The sequence below is a fragment of the Cardiocondyla obscurior genome, linkage group LG03, assembly GCF_019399895.1.
Source record: "Cardiocondyla obscurior isolate alpha-2009 linkage group LG03, Cobs3.1, whole genome shotgun sequence".
Lineage (NCBI taxonomy): Eukaryota > Metazoa > Arthropoda > Insecta > Hymenoptera > Formicidae > Cardiocondyla > Cardiocondyla obscurior.
In genome coordinates this window covers 1558324-1572603 of record NC_091866.1, presented here as the reverse complement: position 1 = coordinate 1572603, position 14280 = coordinate 1558324, and the positions used below count along the sequence as shown (strand labels likewise).

Genomic DNA, 14280 nt, shown 5'->3' with positions numbered 1-14280 from the left:
GTAACGATACACATTAATGACGCGACGCTCGGCTCAGTGAAACGGGACGGAAAAAATAATTTGATTTTAATACGGCAAAATATAAGAGAAATTTTTTTTTTTTCATATACTTGGATCGTGTTAACGAGTGATGGTTAATTAATTAATAAGATTGCGGAAGATCGGCGGCACCGATATCAATATCGATCGCGGTGGAGCGAGTCAATGACTTTTCGCGAAGCGTTAATTCGTGCTCGATGCAGTTTAGCTATTCTCGGCCTGTGTTACATGCGGTTACCGATATTTTGAGTATACGAGTGCGAATTGATCGCGCACGATTGCATGCATAACCGAAAATTGTTACATTTTCGACGTCGGAGGTAGGTGAGCGCCTATTGTGAACGCATCACGCCGCTCGTTCCAGTCAAGCCGATGAGTTATTAAATGTCCAGGTGTTATTTCGCTAATTACGTGGCATAATCACGTGACAAACGTCACGCTAAATGAAATTTCCCGGGTGTGTAATAACAGATCCCCGCGTCGCACAATCACGCGCTCGCGAATTTACATGTTTCCGCAGCCGGCAGTCACCAAACACGCTTCTCAATTGATGAGGTAAATGAATGATATTGATATACATTGATAACATTTGTGTGACATATTTTATTGATACTAAGATTAACCAGGTTGCTTTTACATTATGTGCTTTATAATCTATACTATGAACACCGAGTTTAAAACATTTCTGAAACGCGATTTAATTGTAATTTAATTATAACATTTAATTACAATTATTTAATAAGTCATATTTATTAAAAGAGATAGAAAAGTAAATAATATTTCTATAGTACTTGAGGTACGTTCCTCCTTTCCTCTTTTGAAAATATTCTTTATCTCGTTATATCTCTCAATTCATTATGAAACGAGATGTCACGCGGCGTTTTGTTCCTTTCCGTATCGTCCAGAATAGGTCAATTTGAGTCGCGTCGCGAGCTGCACCAATAAGACCACGAAGAATCGCGCGTTCGAGAAACGAAGGAAGGATAATCCGTTTGAAATTAACCTTAAATCATCCTCTCTTCCCTAATCCGGGCCGAAGAGAAGGCTCGTGAAATGGTCGATCGAATCCAATCGAGAGATCGTAATATCTCCGCCAGATATCTATCGAGGAAGCGACCAGTCATGGGGGCTGACTGGGGTCCACCTTTTTCCTTGTTCCTCGGGCGAGCCGAAGGTCGCCCGGATCGATTTGCCTGTTCTTTGAAACGGCCAAACGGTTGAAACCGGCCGGAACCGAGACGTTTCGCTCCGTCCGGGTAATGGATGTTTACCCGTTACGTGACAATGTCCGCCGTCGCATTGTGTCGGGCCGTCGTAAGTGACGACCATCGTTCCTTCCCGGGAAAGTCGTGGAAAACTGTTTTTCCGGTAAAAAAGAGAGGCTACATGTTCCGCGAGATGCTGGCTTCCGGACAGGCGAGCCCCGTGTAATTACCAGCCGACGAACTGTAACTGATTGCGCTAAAACAATTAAGGAACGTGACTCAGTTGGCTGGAATCTCCTGCAGGAGCGTGTTAGACGTACGTACGGCGAAGAGAAACACCTTATCCGTCGGAGATCTTATCCCATTATGCTCGGCTGAGTCTCGGGTCCTCAACCATTCTCCAGCGTCTCGTTCAGCGCCGAAGACGATTTGAGAGAACTGTAGGATCATCCAGTAGAAACTCATTCTCGGTATTGATCGCGTACTCTTTCAAAATTCTACGCTCGTTGATGAAGTCATTAAAATGTATCAGCAATTTTCTAGCTCTCGGATGATGCTCTTTTGTATTATATTGATATTTTGTAGATGCGTATCGAAGGGATCGGAAGAAGAAAGAGAGCGTTTTTCAAAGCAATTGCGCGCAATAAAAAGATTATCTGGAAACAACCCCGCCTCGACTTCTTAACGTTCGTGTATCGTGTTTATCGTCTAACATCAAACAGTAATATAACGAAATTGATTTGGTGCAACGCAAATTAAAGTAGAGGCACGGTTAAAGCCGGATGTTACATGATTATAAATTTTCGACCGCGTCAATATTCATTTTAGCGTATAACGATAGCGTAAGATCTATTTTATAGCGACCGATAAATCCTTTATATTGATCAATATGGCAGGATCGGTCTCGCATTAAATAACAATATTTACGATCAAACGTACCGTGGCAATAAAGATTAAACAATCGAAATGGGCAGACCGGAGGAGGCCTTTATCTCTCATCCAAAATTTCGGAAGCCAAAATTGCAAGCCGCTCACGGCTCCGCTATTAATGTGCATACATATATAATCTATAAATCGCATGTGTTTAATGAATTTTTCGTTAATATCAGCAATTCAATCTGCAAATAGTACCGGACCCGTTTTGTCATGCAGCGCAATTCGAATTTATAACTCGCCCAGCACTTTGACGTATCGCACCGCATTGGTTGTTTGCACGCGTTGGCGGATGCGTGTATGAATATACGTACGCGTTCAACAACGCGGGCATTCGGTATCGTATCCATTACATCGCGATGGTTGCCGTCATGGAAAATATTGACGACTTTTATCGTGGGTGTCTCTGGCAAGAGAAACAGAGCGAACTATATCTACGTTCCTCACTAATTGGGAAAAGTTAAAATGATCGATTGGAGATAAATAGTGACAGTAGAATATTAATTATTCGTGTTGATCAGAGTTTTGATACACCCTTTTTTTTATTCCTTGGTGTTTATGATTTTAGCTTTATTTTAAATCTTAACTCGTCGAGCAGGACTTCGATTTCTATGTGAGAATTTTTATTTTATCGATTTGTTGAATTAGATTATTTTCAATATTTATGTAAGTTCTTTTCAAAATTAATTTGTTGATGTATAATCATAAAATATTTTAAATCTACTATACATCTTTCCTGTAAAATGTAACGCAAGTAATAGCGAAAAATTTTTGTTACTTTTTTTTTTTTTTTTACGTAATTACGCAATAAATTTGTTATTGCGGCGTTGAAAAGGTTTCATTCTTGCATTATGCATTGTACATTATCAAGGTGTAATCCTCGCACAGGATTATTGTTGTATTAATCGCAAGTTATGAGATGCAAGCAATTTTCGTGCTTGCAGGATAATCTTGCCAACTTAGGCAATTACACACAAAGGGTAAAATTAACCGCGTGTCATCCTCGCCTTAATTAAATTACTTCCCTAAGATTAATTGCTTTCTCTACAGCTCCTACACTACTTAATACATCATTTAAGCTAATTCGAGTATCCTAAATAATGTTTATCTCAAAATAAAGATCACTTAGGTCAAGTAGATAAAAATAATCTATTACACTTTTTTAATTAAAAAAATACGAATAATTAAAATATTTTCTTTAAAAAGAAATTAAATATAAAAAGCTACGTTATATCTTTTAATAATTAAAATAAGAAATTATTGCTTAGTTTTAAGTAGTTAAGAGGAAGAAATATTGTATTATCTCTGGAATATGATCAACTGTGCTACTTTATCTGTATTTTTAGATTGAACAATTAAGATATTAGCAAATAGCATTTATACGATACAAAATTTTGTTATGAGGGATTTATTCAATACGCCATTAACGGTCGTACCATGTTTTGTTCTGATACGCATCGTGTTTGCCATTTTTTTTTTAACGTAATCCGGTTCTTTACCGCACCAGCAAAATTTCCATCCGAATCCATGAGCTACGATGTGTGTTGCACGATTGTTTAACATCAGCCCATCGATGACAATTTATTATTACAGGCTACACCGCTGTTGCGCGTAATCTGCGTCACGTTTTACAATTTACTGGCTCTCTTTCTCCTTCGTTCTTTTTTTTTTCTCTCCTCTTTTTCTCTTTATCTCTATCTCTCTATCAACATATCTATCTCTTTTTCGCGCCATTCGCGAAGCCCGTTTCGTTGCAACCTTCCATGCCCGTCGGCGTAACATGGCGCCCGCGTATAAGCGCGAACCCTTTAATTACGCTTTTATCTGATGCATGGCATAATGATGTTGCAAGCGCGCAGAATCGCGATGTATAACGCGACCGATGCACAACCGCGCACGGAAACCGCATACGACACGCGCACGCGGATATACAGCATCTAGCCTCAGGTCGCGTGAGGAACGGGACGAATGCACCGAAATTGAGGGTTCGCGAAATCCGGAAGTGACGATGAAACGGACCTTTTCATCGCCGTGTATACTATATCGACGTATATACTTCGGTGTAATGGGCAACGCGGGCTCCGAACGTTTATCGAACCCGTATCTCGCTCCGGAATTAAGCCAGAAATCGGTCCACTGGCTGAGTAAAGAAAGATTACATTTCAAGCATCGTGTTTAACGTACGGATATAGTGTCTGATTGACAGTGACATTCCCGCTACATTATATTTTGAGTTTGCACATTAATTTTTCGATTATCTTAATTATTACTGTCTGCTTCCGTTTTGTCTCACCAATTATATTCAGAACTGATATTTCGGATCTCCTTGCGGTAGTATATCGTTGACAGGCGATGTAAAAAATTAATGGGGAATTGTTGTATTTATATGTGCACACGTTTGCAGTATTTATCAATTTTATCATTGATCTGAAATTCGAAATAATGCAGAAAGTTTTTAAAACAATTAACACAAATTATTTATATTAAATAGTTACATGTCGATACAGTATTTGGAAGAATGTTAATATTATGGTCACTAATCTCTCACTGTGCAATTTATTGTTTTGTCAATCTATAATAAGATTGCTAATTAAGTTAGCAGCGTGATAAAAGCTGATCTGCGGTTAATATAATATATTATATATACATACATATGTATATGTATACAGGTCTCCGTCATGGATAATCGATATAGCTCAATATTATAATAATATGCAATTTCATTATTAATTAAATGTATAAAATTGCATTTTAATTACATAATAGATTAATGCCTTTTATAAATCGCTTTTCGTGAAAATTGTTTCACATAGAAAAAAAAGCTTTTTTTTTATGTATTTAAATTAAAAGAAGTGGTAAATATAATCTTTTCGCAAGTTTTTTATTTCAATTTGCGCGAGATTTTCTCTTTGTTATTTTTAAAATTGGTAGATGAGACTTATGTGACGCAATATAGAGTTCCAGGGTTATAATAAAATTAAAATTATCGAGCAATTATCTTGCATTTTAATGACAAACTTTTTTTTATTTATGCTTAGTTATTTACAAATTTCTTTCATAATTCGCGCATTATTCTCAAACACTTCTAATTATTATTTTAAATTAACGATAGAAGATCGTGGATGACATATTTATACATTCGAATCAGAACAAAAATTTGATACGATAGAATATTGCAACATAATTTTGTGTAATTGGAAAACATAACAGGATTATATTTATTATTTTGGAAAATATCTTTGTTCAACTTTTTTTATTCTTATTTTATTTTTGCACCGGTATCGTATTATGTGCACAGATATATTTTATATACGAATATAATAGAAAAATATTAGCGACGTAAATTACTTAAATTACTTTTTTTTTGTTATAAAAAGAAAGTACAGAAAAAACATCTAAGAATAATTTTTTCATTTAAGTTTTGCTCCGTTTTTTTTATCATTGTGATATTACTGGGCCGTGAGAAATAACTGTGCGTAAGTATTGATCGACCATGATCGTTATACACTGCTATACAAGAACCAATAATAGTTGTTTGCCATGGAGTGAGTAATCATTGCTGGAAACACTTTTTTTTTTATTTTCCTGTTTCTTATCGCAGTTGTTTCTTGTCTTTCCGGATATAAAAAGCAAACTATTATTTATCTTAATTACTTATTTTAGATAAGTATAAAAGAAGTTTTCTTTCCGATTTGTATCTAACACGTAGTTTTATAAGAAGACCGTTTCTTTCTGAACAAATTACTTTATCAATGGTTCATTATTAGAGAAATATTTTTAAATTTTATATGCAATCTAATTAAAATTTAATAAGCTAGATAATATAGATTTTATGCAAAAATAATTAAAAACTTTCAATTTAATTTTATAGTTTAATTGTCGATCGTACATACGATCTTTTAATTATTGTATAAATTATTGTATAAATGCGTAAATTTTGTACAAAATATTTGCATACAATCAACCGTATTATCAATAGTTTTTTTTTTTTGTGAAAAAGCCGTGTCACACAAGACTAATTTTTCCACGAGCTCTGTAAATCCTTCGGTTCAGAAAGAAACATCTTTCCCGCTTACGTTTCTCTTGATCCCTGTTTTCTCAGTGTGGTAACGAGGACAAGTCGTTTCTCGTTAAGGAGAAAGCCTTGAGAGTAGGAGGGTCTTGAAGCAACCAGTGAAGTCGGTAGCCGCGGAATCCTTGGCGAAAGGCTGCCTTTATTTCACCCTTTTCGTACTTTGTTTCCGACTCCTGCTATTTCCCGCTTCTTTCTCAGTCTCTATTATATCAATCCGCCGTTGCTTGTTTTTTCGCTGCATGGCGATTTCTTCGTTTTACACGTTTAGTAGCAAACACATTTCGAAATTGAAAGCTGGCCGGGCAAAAATAATACCGACAAGAGAGCTCGCAGTTAAATGTAAAAATAAAATTTGCTTTCGCAGTTTAGCTCTTGCGGGACGCAAGGTGCGCGGGAGATGTATTCGTGCCAACCGATATTTATCAAGAGCGAACAATAGTTTTCACGAATTTACATTTTCGAGAAAAACATAAACGCGTTGTACGGCTAATACGCATAACGCATATCAAATGTACACTTGACAGTTCCGTCTTTCTTTCGCGTTAACAAAAGAAAAAAAAAAAAAATAAAAGCGAGAACACGACGGCGACCGGGATGGGACGGGAGAACAGCGAAGGTGAGACCGTGATTTTCGTTCATCGAACAACGCGTTATCTGCATAATGCGTGGTTTGTCCACGATGATTCTCATGGGGCGGTGCAGGTGTAACGAACGCTTCGTGCGAAAGAACGTTATATTCGTAGCACGCCTTGTCCTCCATTATCGTAGCCCGAACACGTTTTTCATGAGGCGATCGCGGCATCTCCCGCCTTTCACACCTTTCTGGCGTACCCCCGCGCCGCAGGTTACTCAAACAAATGCAAAAAAGAACGGACGTTAAAATATTTTAGATGAATCGGCGATAACAATCCGCGCATGCAAAAACCCAATAATAACGACGCGGTGGAATTTCATCTTGATATCGCTTCGTGAATTACATTGCGTGGTGGACCGTGACAGTTTCAACGTTACGTTTAATTATGCAATAGCCGGGCTGAAGTTGTAACGGGAGTTTTTGAGAGTTACGGCAATATAAGTGATAAAGCAGCGATGAATTTTGATGTACGAGGTTTTTTTTTCGAGCAAAAACAGAAATTCTCATATGGCTGCCAGAGTCGAAAGTGATATCTCAGGGAAACGTAAGTGTGAAACGTGGCGTAGGTTGATGTTAAACTTGATTTCGGCTTCACGAAAGTTCGCCCGAGTTTGCTACTTCGCCAGAAGTAATTCATAACTTTTACCACGGCCCAGTTCAATAGCGTCTGTTCCGCCGGCGCGCGCGGTTCATACTGATAATTCATTTTAAAATAGTTCATAACTAAAAACCAAAGGATACAGCGTCCGAGAACATTCGGCGCTAAATCAGGAAACTTCCGGACGCAAAAGACGGGAATCCTGGGAAAATTACATTAGGGCAGTCATTTTCCTTCTTTGATTGCGGCCGGGGGGTTCTGAAAATTGCACGAAGTAATGGATATTCAGAAACGTTCCCGTCTTAACATATACCTGGTCTCCAGAAAGTTACTTGGAAAACTTGGTCCGCCTATAATTCCGAAAATCCGCGTCGATTCACCGTTTATCTCTCGTCTATTTTTTTTTTTTTTTTTGTTATTTTTTCTTTCCCTGGTGGTTGTTCCAGAATAAAGGAAGAAAAATCGCGGAACGGCGCAGAATACACACGACGAAAACCTAAAAAGACGAAAGTTTTTCCGTCTCTTCGGCGAAAGACGGCAGTTCGATAGATCGTAATAACTATTCTTACCCACCCGCGTTTCACACTGTGGAACGCCGTCCACTTCGCGTAAACACCGGCATAAATTCTAGAACGGCTCTTCGCCCGTTTCCGTTCCCCCGCGCGTTACATCCCGGCCATCTCGCACCACCGTTAACTGTTACGGGACCATCGAGTGCTTCTCACCCTCTCTACTTAGCTAGCCCGCTCGTTTCTTTCGGGCGAAACAAACGTACGGGCGGTTTTCCATTTCCCCGATCGATTTTGCCGATAATGGCGACAATAGTGGAAATAGTGAGAGCCATTAGTCCGGTGATTAATGACGGCGCTTATGATCGAACAGGAGCGCCGCGTTTTCGCGTCCCGATGCTACTCCCACCAAAAAAGATTTTAGGAATCCGGGTTCTTTCACAACGCCGGAGGAAGAGAACATTATTGTGACTCTGCGAAAATCGCAGTAATAAGAGAAACGGAACCATTATTCACGCGGATGTCTTAGCGGGCGAGTGATTTGCGAGCACAATAGACAGTGGGAAAGCGCGCGATGCCGCGAACGTCGAGATTATTTGTTAAATGGTACGGCAAGAAGAGAAGCGCGCGGGCTACGTCGCGCTCGTATCAAAGTACATGTAGCTCGCCGTATCTTTAAACGAATATTTTACCATGATATATATTTTTAACATGTTCTCCGAGAGTTGGCTTCGAGCGCAACGATCGAGAAGAATGCCAAGTTTAGTCGGCGCGTGCTTTTTTTTTTAACGCGAGTGTTCGCTAAAGAGGAGAGACACTTTCTTCGATCGTGCCGCCGTCGTTTCGATCGTCGCTATAGTTGCCGCTAAAATTCGATCTCGTATAGAAATGGAAATGAAAATAGTTATCAAAGGTAGGGTGGGGAGGGGAGCACGAGCGTGCAATTAAGATATCCGAATTGGAGGGCGCTCTCAGATTTGCGCGCGATAATCGATTGCCTTTGTACCACCTGTCGAACGGCGGATAAAACCCCGATTTTCAGATCCTATTGAGAGACGCGAGAGCATTGGTGGTCGGGAAGACGAGAAGGCAATGTGACTGACAGGCTTCATGGTTTATTCGACAAGTCGAAGGGTACACAGGGAAGCCTATAACATCGTATCCAGCTTGTGCTTTGGGTTAACAGCCTGGGTGTCCGACGATGTACCATGATGCATGACGCGGTGTCGAGTTCCAATTCGCCGGGCATCCATGAAAGCAGGCTCTGTGCCTGATGTAAAATATCGGCGATTCGGGATGAAACGAAGCACGCTGCGTTGAGCTTGTGTGCCTGCGGTAGATGAGGACCGCCGATTGCGCCTCTTTGAGCGATTACTTTTAACTCGGTGTACAAGCGGAAAGTTTTATGGCTAACACGTGTGCGTATTGTTAATATGAAAAATATTAACGCTATATATCAACTCCGCCGCGTCTTTTGGCGTGGAATAAGCAAAATTCGTTTGGTATATATTGCGGAAAGTTAAAGGACAGCTGGAGGGAAAATCCGTGAGAAAGAAACTTTTTTTTTCCGCCGGGAAACTACCTGAAACTGATAAGCGAGTGCATTTTATGCCGTATATCGAAAGTTATTTTTTCAGTGGGAATATTAATTCCCCGGTTTTCAAATCATTGACTCGAGAATTGATTTTCATTATACTTCGTGAAATCGATTCGATTAGCGTGTTCTTTAAATAGCGTTGGCATTTTTGTGATTATCCAAATAGAAGTACGGTGGAAATGTCAATTTCGGGCGTATATTTTATTGCTCGTGGCAATGTTACACTTGAATAAATATTTTAGATCAGAGGTACATCAATTAGGACGCATAACTTTGTCAAAGTTGTGAAACGCTAGGCAAATAGCGATATTCATTAATTATGGTTGGCTTTAATTAACAATATAATTAGAATGCATAAATGTTATTAAATATTGCTTATTATTGGACATCGATTTTCTGTGTTCCAGCACGAAAACGTGTAATAAAATCTAATATATAATCATGATTTAATACATAAAATTTATTAAAACATGAAAATGGCTGTTAACATAGCGATGCGCCTAAATATCATTTACCACAATGATTAATCGCATTTTAATTCCTCGATTAGCAATTAATAAAATAATGAATTAATTAAGAGTTTGTCAAAAATGTTTTATTTATCGCGCTATTTCAATAGGATTCTTACATATTATAATAACATCTAAAAAAAAGAGAGTACGACGGAATGTCATGAGTACTGAGAAGTAGTTAAACTTTAAGAGATTTCCGTTTTTTTTTTCGCAAAAATAAAAGAAAATTAAAATTAAAATTTGTATAAAATATTACGTTAAGTTGAATATTTCAATACAGGTTAAAATCTGCGATAAATGAAAAATCAAGTCGTTTAGTTAGAATTTTAAAATCGATGTTATACGGTAGACGAACAAAATATAACGATATAGAGCGCGTATATAGGTACATTCTTGAACATTCAAAGCGGATTTAGGATGGGTACCTTCGTAGATACCTACTCGATGAGGATTAGGAAGTGATTTGCAGGCGATTGCCGATAGCGATGGAAACACGAAAGCCGGAATTTATCGTGATTGGAGCGAGTTCTCGCAGAGAGAGTCATGAAGCTTCGAGGGCCGTTATCTCGTGCATGCGCTAGATACGCACGAACTATCAGTTTTCATGAACACACACTCTATGATCTAAGGTACGTGCCTCACGTTCTTGGAGGACATATTTATCGGTATGTGCAATATCCTCTTTCGACAAGTACGCGCGAGTTTTATAGATCTTCAAAGTCTATAGATCTGACGAAAAGAGTCTGGTCTCGAAAGTATATTAGACCGTAATCAGTTTCGGCGAGATTCGCCAGAGATATATTTAATTATTATAAAGAAGCGGCCGCATATTGTCTCTATTAGGCTCGTAACGCTCCAAAAAGTTGTTTGATTCCCCGGCAAGAATTTCTTTCACCGTCGCGAAGACTCATTAATTACATAAGAGTCTAATGACCCTGGCATTCCCGTTCCACCGCCGATTCCCCGGCATCGCGTTCCCTTGACGACTCCGTCGAAAATCTTACGTTCACGCACGTTCTCACCTGGACCGGACCGCGCGCGGCGATTATAGCGACTCATTAGCTGCGCCTGTAAATCATTGCGGAGCGGCCTACGCGACGGAGACGGGAGATGCGCGGCCGAATGTGGGAGTTTCGGAGCAAAACGCACAGGGTGAGCGAGCGAGAGGTGGAGGACAAAACCGGAGTCCAGAGCGGGACGAACGGCGCGAGCGTGTCCGAAGGCGACCGAGCGGGAGCGGACGAAGCCGACGCGGCTTGCGAGAGTTCCCCGCGATGTTCAATGGTTTCAGTACCGAGCCGCCGCGGGTCAGGACTCGATGTGGCTTCATCGTGAGGGAGGTTTGTTACAGTGCGCTTGACGACGGTGCGCGACGCGAATCAAGTGATCCATGAATCAAAATCGGAGCGAACGCGCGCGGTGTCATAGCCCACGGGTCACCAGGTCAATTGTTTCCGCGACTCGCTCCGCTAGTGTCGATCGATGATTCGAATGTTACGACACCGCGGTACGCACGGCGGCACGATCGCGTTTACCCGGTTCTTCTAGGCGCGATATCGTTAAAGTTTAACGCGAGTGCATTCCGCGATTCTCCGTTCAGCGTCCCTTTTTTTTAAACGCTACTTTAGAAAATCCGCCTTCGACTCGCGCGGACGCACGCACGATCATCGCGCTTAACGCACTTTTTTTTTTTTCGCTCGCTGCACGCACGGTATCCGCGAGACCGAGGAGTAAGTGCGAATAAATCCTAGTTTTCGACCGACTGCGCGTTGCGTTCTTAGTAAACACTGCCATTCGGATATTCACGCAGTACCGTGTTCGATTAACCAGCAACGAAGGTTACAGTTACGTCTACTTACGGGACGTAGCGTCGGTGCATCGTGTACAACTTTGCCAGCAACTTTTATACACGTGCAGTTGATCGTTGACTCTTGCCCGACAAGACCGTTGTGAAATATAAGAGCGAGGTACAACAACGGAAAAGTGCGGTCGATGGCAAAGAGCGACGACGTTTTTGTCCGCGCAATTTCGATAGTTGAAGAAATAGCTTTATCCGGTTTCGCCATACGCGCCAATTTTGGGAAGAATGGAATGACTCAACTTCAAGACGAATGATTGTCACGAGCGTTTCGAAATTTGCCTTCGTATCCAAACTTGTTATTTTCAAGCGGTATCGCGTGCACCGTGAAAAAATAGACTTTTTGAGATGTTTTGAAGATTTATCGGGTTCGAAGTTCGATCGGACGTGTATCGCGCGGTTCCGACTGTCGGAATATCGGGACACGTCGAATCCACTTTGCAAGTTCGGGCTGCAAAGGGCTCGGCGGGTATCTTGTCTCGTTCCACGCAGGTTTACCGTGCGATCGAACGCATTAGCGAGATCCGCGTCGGGCGTAGAGACGAGAACCGCTTAGAATCCAAAGGGAACCGTCTTCGAGAGGAGTCTGCGTTTGTCGTTTTGCACTCGGCGGCGGATAAAACTACAGTCGCCACTCAGAACCTGTCAGGAGAGTCTTCTCTCCGTTACGGATCCGTTTATCCGGCAAATCCAGTGATCATCCGCTCACCCAGCACGCCTCATAGAATCCTGCGGCAGCGAAAAATTTACCTGACAGAACGCATCGGTCACGGAATAAAACGAAAAAAAGAAAAAAACCGCGGGAACGGTAACAAACAAGCGTATATAGCCCGCAGCAGATAAAGTTTCAACTACTCGCGATATATGCTTTTCAAGGATTACGTCTACATCGATCGGGAAATTTATCGTGGAGATCGAGCCTTAAATCGCCCAGTTTGCGAGAAGAAATCTTGTGCGAAGGAAGGAATCTCAGGAAAGACGAAGAGAGCTCCGAGCGAGATGGAAATATCGCGTAACGACTGCGTACGTCGTCATTAAAGGTCCGGCGTTTCGTTCTTGAGCGGCTCGAAAAGACAAATAGCCGGCGTCTCATTAAATGACGACGGGTAGGTGAGCGACAAGATAGATAGGGGACGGCTGGCGTGGCATGTCGGTTCACGGCAACGGCTACGGGGGTAACAACGAGGCAAAGAACGGCGGATGATGCGGATGGCGGCGCAATGCAGCAGCGGCAGCAGAAGCGGAGGCAACGACAACGACATCAACGACGAGAAAGGCAGCAGCGTCGGGGGTTGCAATTAGTGCCGGCTCCCAACGACCGCGAGACAACGTAACGACTGAAGGGGAGGCGCAGGAGCCGCCAGCCGTCAGGGGGTCGAGGGTGTGTGCAGTGCGCGTGAAAGGGAAACAAAATGTGGTGGAGGTGGTGGAGTGTCGTGACGACGACGACCACGACGATGCTGATCTTGGTAGCCGCCACGGCGTACTCGCCGTCTATGGAACTATCCGATCTAGATAAGCCAAGTGAGTAATGCGCCCCGTTACGTCACTAGTTATGCCTGATTTACAACTGGGCTTAACCCTTTGAGTGCGCCGGAGTCACGAAGTGTTCGCAGCCGACAAATGCGCCGGTGAACCGGCGTATCAATAACAGACGGTAGAATTCGGTAGAAATGCTAGTTGGCACCGTGCTATGCCACTGTACGCGATCCCTTACTCACTGCAAATCATTAGAAAAAAAAAAAAAATTCCATGTTTGTAAAAATTAGAAAATTTTTTTTTTTAATTTTATTATAGCGTATATACAACATTATAGCACTTAAAGTTTCCTAGATGAAGGCACTTTGTTGTAATAAAAGTGTCGAGATATTCTCGATGTCGCGCCAGGGTAGTATTTCGCGAGTCGAAGATCGTGACGCGACGAATTAAATCAAATCTCCACGGTCTCTCGTCACGAGGCTGTTATGAACTTTAAACAGCGGATTATTATCGTCGACCTCATCCGAGGAAGTTTTGCTCGACCGCGTTCCGGCTTCGCCCTCGAGAACACGGGGGCCTCCACGAAACTCGAGCGTGGTGTTATAGTCGATAAAGGGGAGGATATAAATGAAAAGGTGCTTCTGAATATCATTAGCGGCGTTCTCCGATGTCTCATAATTAAACGGCACTTCGTACACGTCGAACCTGTCCTTGAGACATCACCCTGTCCGCGTCGTGCCCCAAGCGTCGATGAACTACGTACGAGTGCTCAAAAATTGAAATAACACACGGCACGTTATTTTATCGTGGTCGGATCTTCAATGTAAATCATAATTGTAGG

General features: G+C 41.5%; 1 protein-coding gene and 1 long non-coding RNA gene across 2 annotated transcripts in view; one reads left to right on the top strand and one right to left on the bottom strand.

Annotated features, from left to right (window-relative positions):
* LOC139101359 (uncharacterized) overlaps positions 1–14280 on the bottom strand; it is a 203011-nt gene that overhangs the window by 19962 nt on the left and 168769 nt on the right. The gene's annotated exons all lie outside the window — the stretch shown is intronic.
* The window catches only part of LOC139101358 (neural cell adhesion molecule 2), a 92032-nt gene continuing 86667 nt past the window's right edge, over positions 8916–14280 (top strand). The window contains exon 1 of the mRNA XM_070654430.1: positions 8916–13484. Within this exon, the coding sequence (XP_070510531.1) occupies positions 13373–13484 (112 nt within the window). The 5' untranslated portion in view covers positions 8916–13372. The remainder of the gene's footprint in view (positions 13485–14280) is intronic.